This window comes from Rissa tridactyla, chromosome 2, assembly GCF_028500815.1.
Source record: "Rissa tridactyla isolate bRisTri1 chromosome 2, bRisTri1.patW.cur.20221130, whole genome shotgun sequence".
NCBI classification, from domain to species: domain Eukaryota; kingdom Metazoa; phylum Chordata; class Aves; order Charadriiformes; family Laridae; genus Rissa; species Rissa tridactyla.
The window spans coordinates 71,896,688-71,905,457 of record NC_071467.1 but is presented as its reverse complement, the minus strand read 5'-3'; the positions used below and the strand labels follow the sequence as shown (position 1 = coordinate 71,905,457).

The following is an 8,770-nucleotide window of genomic DNA, read 5'->3' as shown; positions in this document are numbered from 1 at the left end:
TACACACGCACGCATGCACGCATACTGATTTTACAAAAGTCTCCTTTTCTTTAAGCAAGTAGTCACAACACTGAAAATATTCTATGTGTTCACTGATTATTCTTAAATGATTTGCCACCACTCTGCCACTCAAAGGAGATGGTTATTTCATTCTTCTGAGAAGCTAACTATGTTCAAAAGCAGCTAGATGATGATGGCGGTGTGATATAAATTCCCATAGAAAAATGCATCGTCCATCCATATAGCAGTCCATCCTGAGAAACTTCCACTGCCAAATTCTTGCTATTTTCCGTCGCTCATGGGGTTCCCATCAATAAATAGAAGGTCAGTGCAACAATGAGGAGCAAGCAGAATGGAGAAGAGAAGGTCTGATAGGCAGCTGATGGCATGAAAATATCTTCATACTTGTAAATACTGACAACACGCTCTGATACGGGTGGTGAGTCTATATCATGACGAGTTATAGAACCTTTAACAGGTAAGGGCAGAAAGAAATAACGTCAGATGCATTTTTTCTGTAACTCTACCACAGAAACACATAGACAGCCAAGGAATTTTCAGTTCCTACAGGAGCATGCAATATTACACTGTCAGCGAGTAGGATTATTTCTCTGCTTCCTGGAATTAAACTTCTCAATAAAACAAATGAATTTCAAATAAACAATAAACATCCTTCAAAGGAATTCAGAACTTCTGGTTATGAAGTTCTAAATTTAGCTTTGGGAAGTGGGGGTAGTAACGATATAGCCAAGAAAACACAACGTGTAGGACTCTGTTATTTACCTTGTCTTTCTTTTTATCTGTTTTTAAGCCTCATGCTGTCAGAATTTTAGTTTATTGGAAAAAAAAGCCATCTAGTAAGAATATTGTAATTGAAAGACACTTATCGATTTTGACACCCCAGTTCTGTCAGAAGCACGGAAATCAACTCACCCTGAATTGCTGGACCCCAAGCAAACAGGTAGTACCAGCTCAAGTGCAGATCTACGATGGTTTCCTCTCGGGGAACATATACCGGACGCTTGAATCGACATGTTACGCGATTGTTTTCAAAAACCCCTTCTTCATCTCTAGCAGGATTTCTCTGGATTTCTTTAGCCCACTGACCGACATTATAGAAGTGCTGTATTCGGACTCTTCCGTTATCATCATGAACACAAGCCATGACATCATCTCCTCCCTGCATGGCAAAGACATACGGGTAGAAGGAAACCAAAAGTGTCACAAAGCATTTCCTCATTTATGTATATAGTTTTAATTATTAAAAACTACTAACTAAACCCGGTGCTCTCGTTCCTTCTTTCAAAGCTATATATACACAAATATGGGTTTCCCTAACCACGTGTCTTCAATCAGATTGAAAAGCACGAAGTAGATAGTAATATATACTTACCCTTACTATCCCTGAATTCTCTTTTGTGTCTTTCTAAGAGTTATTTTACCTAACATATACAACATATTTGTAAGACATTATATCACCCTGACATCACATCAGTAGTTGAACAGTGGGAGGCTGCTTTCTTTTGTTATTTATGAAGTTCTGGGATCCTGCTTCATAAAAACTGGCGATCTTGAATCCTTGAAGTGTACAAAATCCACTGCATCAAATCACGGACAGAAAACCAATATAATTTAGTAAAATAGCAGAGATAAATTTCCTAAATATGTGAAAATAATAGGGCAAATTACGGTCTGTCTTTAATCTCTTCTCATGTTCACTTAACGGAATATCACTTCTTGTATCTCTTAAGAGAAAATGAAAATGTTCAGCATGTAGTAACAGGATTCCATAAGATACAAGAAAAAAAGTAATCAATATGTGCTCCTTCACATAGCATAAACAGCCACCAAGCATTACAGTCAAGCAAAGAAACAACGGACAGAAGGCAGTGCGAGGCAACTGTTTGTAAAGGTCATTCGTAGAAATATTAAACCAGTTGCTAGAACAGTCACTGCCAAAGGGGTAGAGCACTGTGTCACTCAGGGATTAGCATTAATTTTAGGAGCAGAAAGCCTTAGTATCATAGAAGCCTTAGTATCTAGAACCATTAAAACACTGTGCAAGTTGGACGAATGCCATTTTACTGAACACCACTGCCACAGGTTATCAGTGCCATATTAAATACGGCCCTACTTCTCCAATACTAATCTTTCTAATATGTCATGGTGAGGATAGAAACGATGCTTGCTAGCATGACCATCTTTCGGTTCTTTGTTAAGAGGCAAAGGAGAGGAAAAGGGTGCATTTCATCTCTCTGTGAATATTGCTACGTGGGTTTGTAAAAGATCTGCCAAAAGTGAGGGGGAAAGGGGAAAATAAGGTAAAACACATGCTTGAACAGTTTCTGCTCCTCGGTGCTGTTACAGGCAACCTTTCTAGCTTCTGTCTCGAGCCTATCCTTGCTCTCCATAACTTATTTTCCAAGTTTAAGTTTTATACATCTGAGCACAAATCCCTTAGACTTAAGTACAGAGGCAAAAATAAAGCTGTTGTCACATAGAAAAAAAAATTACGGAAATAAAAAAGCATTCTGAATCTCAACTAATAGAATGACATTACAAAATCCTGCCTAGGCACCAAAGCCTGCAAGTGGAAAAGCATAATGTTATTTGAGACAAAGAAACAGGTCACAGGACTTAAAAAAGAAAAAAATTCTACTGAGGTCACAAAATAGGTTTTTTTCCTGAACTTCTGTAGTGATCCAGGCCACACCGTTTTGATTAGGGCCTCCAAGGCACAGCCCGCTTCTCAGAGCCAAGCTGTTTTAACCCACAGTCATTTTACCATTACAGCCTCCGTATCCCAGGACACCAAAACAGTATTACAAAAAAGGATGAAGCCAGCAGGAGAACGAGAGAGGAAGACAAATACTTCACGCCGACTTTATTCGTCTTACCAGAAGCTGAGACGTAGCATGCTGCTTGCTGTGCCTGGGCTGAAAATTAACGGGTGCTTTCCAAGGGGCTGATGAGGTGCAGGAGGTGGGACCCTGGGATCTACCGCAGGTATATCAGAGTTACAAAGTGGTCAAGCCATCTCTGATAGCCTGGGGCCAAATACTTAACCTGCTGAGCTGCTTTGAAAACCCTCTGGAGTACTTGCATTTCCAGGCATTCAAACTCTTCCCAAAATTCGGCTGTAAAGCTGTTCCTCACATTAAAAACATGAACTATTTCTTGCAACGTGAACTGTTCTTTGTGACACAAAAGACTTCTATCTTTATTGTGTTTATTTACAGTGCCATATTAAAACATATATAGTAATGAGTGGAAAGCACCCCCCCTCACATTTTATTTCTATTTCTCATTTTGGGTCTCATAAAACATGAAGTCAGCACAAGTCTTCCCATTCATTTTTGTGGTCCTAGCCCGGGACGTCAACTTCTGTATTTTTTCCAGATTACCGCTTACAACTGTGCAAGAAGCAGTCCTGTCCTCTGACTTGCGATTTAGGACATAGGCTCAGTATTATTTTATATACTCGGGAGTGTTTCTGTATATGAACACCTACATTATGAACTGCGTTTTAATGCTAAACATTTTACCAAGGATCACGGACAAAACATCTTTGGATAAGTCATCTGTTGCTCAGGTTTTTTAAAGTTTGCACAGTACATGCTCCTGTTTTGCTTATTGAAAGACAATGAAAAGTGAAGCTTTTGAATGAAAAAGTAAGCACAGGAATAAGCATAAAACCAAACCCAATAAAATCCAGGAGAGAGAAATCTTAACAAGACTTCTGTCTGGAGTGTGTATGTTTAAATTAGCAGGAGTCATTTTGTCACACATTTCTGGCTTCCCTGGAACAACAGGGAAGGAACAACAGGGAACAACACAGGAATGAAAGAAACAAAAAGATTTCCAAAGTTTAACGGTAAAAGCCATATTTATATTGCTGAAAGTCAGCTGATCTACTGAAGAATAAAATTATTTGCTACTTAGTTTCTGATGTGCTTTTTGTCCAAGTAACACTGACATAAAGCTCGACAGGACATTTTCATGTGAATTAGCTTTACCCCTGAGGGCTTTTCAAATAAAAAGGCAAAAATCTAATAACATTCAGACATTCAGAGCTGAACCAAAATACTGTTGTATTTCTCAGAGAAGAAGGGAAAGGACACGTTAGCAAGGATGAGGCAGTTTTCTGGGAGGCAGTAGGCCTGCCTTCCGCTCCCAGGCTGGCTACCGAACAATGCTTTGTTTTCATCCAGTCCATTTTTTCCTTATATGCTCTGTTTGAGACAGATCAAATATAAACCATTTATATCCTAGCATGTAAAAGTGTGCACACTGTCAACATGAAGAACTGTACGTGTCTCACCATTTTCTTGTCTGAGGAAAATCCCACCGCCACCCAGCCATCAGTATCGGCACTCAACTCAAATTCAACATCAGCTCCTATTCTACGGTAACTTAGAAAGTAGTCACAAGTCTCTGCGTTGCATCCAGGTTTTCCGTACCTAAATGGAATTGGAAATACATGTAACTTTTCCTCGCAGTTTCCTTCTATGGACCTTAATTACGTTTATGCAAGAAAAAAATAAAAGAATGCATTTTGGTATAATGGCAGTAAAACATATTATATTATGCTATACACAAAATACCATTAATTAAGTGTTTGCAGTTATTACTCCTTTACTGTAAGAACGTATAGTTTTTAAACAGTACAGCAAGCAATTAATTACACACAGTATTACTCTGTTAACCTTCCTAGCCCTGTTTTCCTAAGTGCTTCATGAAAATACAAGAAATATGAAATAACTGTAGGTCCATAACTATGACGTACACCCTTAAATAATCTAGTTTCCGCAAATAATATAGTCCATAACTACAAAGTATGTTCTTAAAAAATAAACATGTACTAAAATAAATATGGACCATTTACCAAAGTCTCCAATGCAATCAGTCAGCATTTGCAAACATAAAGGTATCCACAGTCTTATCTCAGACTGACCTGAAGCATCCCTTGGTCTTTCCACAGTCATCCACTCGGATTTTTGCAAACGGATCCACAGGAGGAGCAGTAGGGAAAGGGTAACCTGTACAATCAGAATGAATCATTACTAAATAAAATGCAAGGATTAAAAAGCAATAATATAAAAGAGAAAGGGTTCCAATAGCATTTACTTTGCTGACAACTGAGTTGTTCAGATGAGGGACTACTTTGTCACATATGCAATCTCTTGCTCAGATGGTCCTGGATCCAGGTACCAAAGTAACAATGATAACTGAAATCTAAAATTTTCTCGGGTTTCCTACATTTGTCAAGAAGGGAGAAGGATGCCGGAGCATGGCTTTGCTACACTGAGGGCAAAAGTTAACTTAAAGCGGCAGGAATACGGAATAGTGCAGTCAATTAACAATTAGGGATCTCCACGCAGCTATCTCTCTGTGCACTCTGAGTGCCTTCGGGAAATCCATAAGGGAACTAAATCTGACTCCTTAGCCATAAATGACAGTATTGGGTATAAATGCAGGGCACCGGATTCAGAGCCGTAGGAGTAGATACCAAAAGGACCTTACAACACATCCTCCATTAAGGAGTAAAATATAACAGGCATTGTGATAAAAGGTCAGAGATTATCAAAACTGCCTGCAGTGATGACCTGCAATCACTTGCAAGCTAAGACCCAAAAAAGCCGGACAATGGGAGTTAGGACTCCAAGCAACCCCCTGTCTGCTTAGTACACTAAAGAGAAAATGCAAAGACTTGCAAACAGACCTCTTCTGTCTTGGCTTGTAGAAGTTTGTGTCTGTTGCACGAACACAGATATTTTAATAGGATGTTCTTCTATTTAGCCAACCGAAAACCAAATTGCTGGTTGTGAAACTAGAAAATCCTCTGAAAGTGCTTCATGGAATGGGAAATAAACGCCGCAGCGTTAGTTACAGCGTCTGCAGACACACAGGAATATTTACCTTACACACTTTCAGGAGCATGTAACTTTGGGAGCCCTGATTCACTTTCCTAGATTTCTGACAATGCCAATGGAGAGACTAAGTGTGCCATAAGCTCCAAATTACAGCCTCCATTAACCGTATCAGGTGCCTGGGTGAATTTGCCAGCCTAAACGCATGAAGTTAGCAAAATTTCACCCCAGCCTGTAGCAGGGTATCACCAAAAGCCTGGTCACAGGACATCTTCTCTTCTCACTTCTTCCTTTTTTTTTTTTTTCCCCACATGCATCAAACAACCGGGTTTCAAGGCAGCCTAGCCACAATTCTGGAGTTTTAACATTCTGACATTTGTAACTTAAAAAAAAAAAAAAAAAAAAGAAAAAAACCACAAAACCCAGATGCGACCACTGTATTTCTTATCAACTTAAAGACACCGCGGGGCATTTCGAAAAGGGCAGAACACAGGGCTCCTTGTAAGTCAGCAGCCGGCTAAGCTTTTCACGAGTGGGTCGGCACCTCGGAAGGCGACAAGCCACTCCGCGGGACGGGGACGGAGCCCCTCGGAGCCCCCGTCCCCCTCCCCGGCTCCCGCCGCCTCCCCCTCCTCTGCCGCCCGCCGTGGGCTGCTCTGGAGGGGGGCGGTCTGGGGGTCTCCCCGGGCCCGGGGGTGCCTCTTCCGCGGTCCGCGCGGAGGGCCCGGCCGTCGGTGAGGCCGCCCGGGGCTCCCCTCCGCTGCCGGCCCCGCTGCCCGCAGCGGCAGGGCCGGGCGGGCGGAAGATGGCGGCGGGCGCTGGCCGTCGTGCTGAACGCCGCCAACCGCCAACCGCCAACCGCCAACCGCCGGGCCGCCGCCAACCGCCCGGCCGGGCCCGGCCCGGTCTCGCCCTCCCTTCCCCGCACCGGGCTCGCCCCGCCTGCGCCCCCCCCAACCCCGCCAAGCCCCACTCCCCGCCGGCCGCCGCACCCTCCTCGGAGAGGTAGCGCAGGTCGTAGAACTCGCTGGCGAAGGTGCCGTACGAGGAGTCGTGGTGAGGCCGCGCCGCCTCCTCGCCCTGCTCGCCGCCGCCCGCCTCCCGCCGCCCGCCGCCTTCCTCCGCCGGGCTGGCGGCGGAGCCGGCCAGCAGCAGCAGCAGCAAGAGCCGCCGCCAAGCGCCGCGGCTCCGCACCGCCATGGCGGCGGCGGCGGCGGCGGGGCGGGGAGGCGGCGGATCCTGCGCCGCCGCCGCCGGCGGAGCCGTGGAGGCGGCGGGGGAGGGGGGGCGGCCCTGGGGCCGGGCGGTGCCGAAGGGGCTGCGGATGGGGCGGGGGGGGTGGGTGAAGGGACGGCGGGGGAGGGTGTTTGGGGGAAAAAGTGTCGGGGCGGTGTGTGCGGGGAGGGGGGATGCGTGGGGGCTGGGGGGTGCGGGGAGTGCGGGTCACCCCAGCCCCGTCCCAGCCCCGAGCCCTCCCGCCGGGGCCACCGCCGAAGGGGGGGACGGTGGCCTTCCCCGCTGGCCGGCTTCCCCCAGCCCCACGGCAGGGAGCACCCCCACAGCACACCCTACCCGGCGGCTGCCCCCCCGTGGGCACACCTTGCACCCCTCTCCGGGGGGCAGCACCGGGCCGTCCCCATGGCCTCGATTCACCAAAGCCTCTCAGCATGTGCTTCAAGAGGACGCGGTAAATCCCGCTCGGTCATTGCTGGGCGAACTTATCTCTTTTCTTGTTTTATTTTTATTTTCTTTTATTTATTTTTAATGACTTCTGAGATGGGACTGACGGCACCGCGCAGCTTTGCACCCGTTTCAGGTAAAACCCCATGCTGTCCGATTGCGTGTCCTTGCTTTGTGTTTTATGGGATGTAACCGCAGCGCTAGGAATGTGCTGAAAACCTGGCAGGATGGAAGGCAAGACCAGTGTGCTCCCAGAGCCTTGTCTGGACCCTTGTAGGTGATGCTGGAGGTGCTGCTAGGTGTTAAGGATGCATTTGCGTTCTGGTCTTGCCATGGTATCAATGGGTTGATGGAGGAGCAATGACCTTTCGTCTCCCATGTTAGCCCAAGCATCTCTTTCCTGGGGTTTGAATTGCCGTCTTCTGGTTATAACTATAATTTCTTTTTTGTATTGTTATGCATGGTTACACTCCCCCCTCTGAGAGTCTGGAAGAAAATTCAGCAAAACATCAGGGCGGGGGGGAAGGATGGAGGGAGAGAGAAGAAAACGCAGCAGTCGGCAGTATTCTGAAAATTAAAATAACCCTCAATTTAAATCTTTTTTACTATCGATGACTGAACTGAGTTACTTTTTGTTGGGGCACTGAGACTGCCTGAGACCTAGGCTGCGTTAGGGATGAGTTCGTTCCCTTGGGCTGAGCAGTTGCCTCTAATACCAGCGTGTCCCCAGCTGGGCGTTAATTCACATCTCCACGCTTTAGTCCAGTGGAGTGGCTTGCTATCTCTCGCTCCAAATAGAGGAACAGCCACGTAGAGGTAAAAAATAAGTTGCAAAAGCAATTTCAGTCGTGTGCAAATTCAACACATCCCGTAGTGGCGTATGCGAAAAGCTATGGGAGAGCAACACCAAGCTGTAGTGCAAAATAATAAGTTCCTTCTTCCCACCTTGCTGAGCGTGGCAAACTTTACCGGGCCAGTGGAAGACAAGCAAACAAATGGCAATAGAAAAACCCTTATAAATCAGGCTAACAGGAAAATAAGGCTGCAGCTTATTCTTTCTGACAATAATCAACTCTGATGAAGGCCCCCCGTCTTCTTTTTGAAATAGCGAGCTGAGGGTTGTGATGCCTGCGAAGAAGCATTTGCTCAGCGAGGGAACAGCTGTCAGCTGCATGCTGGTTTTTCCTCCCTAGAAACAGGCTTTAGCGCACTGCCATACA

At 45.6% G+C, this 8,770-nt stretch overlaps 1 protein-coding gene across 1 annotated transcript; it reads right to left on the bottom strand.

Moving 5' to 3' along the window:
- Positions 1-296: 296 nt before the first annotated feature.
- Positions 297-7,070, bottom strand: FRRS1L (ferric chelate reductase 1 like). The gene is made up of 5 exons (XM_054192679.1): positions 6,863-7,070; positions 4,955-5,039; positions 4,322-4,460; positions 934-1,180; positions 297-469 (listed from the first exon to the last, which is right to left on the bottom strand). Exons 1-5 carry the CDS (start codon positions 7,068-7,070, stop codon positions 297-299), a joined length of 852 nt encoding a protein of 283 aa, XP_054048654.1.
- Between the last annotated feature and the right edge of the window lie 1,700 nt (positions 7,071-8,770).

What these genes read in the sequence shown, in the direction of transcription:
- FRRS1L (XM_054192679.1), bottom strand. Translation starts at nt 7,070, where the DNA reads ATGGCGGTGCGGAGCCGCGGCGCTTGGCGGCGGCTCTTGCTGCTGCTG. An exon ending in GCGCTACCTCTCCGAGGAGG is followed by an intron (nt 5,040 to 6,862) that starts GTGCGGCGGCCG and finishes CTGATTGTACAG; the next exon opens with GTTACCCTTTCCCTACTGCT. An exon ending in AAGACCAAGGGATGCTTCAG is followed by an intron (nt 4,461 to 4,954) that starts GTCAGTCTGAGA and finishes AATTCCATTTAG; the next exon opens with GTACGGAAAACCTGGATGCA.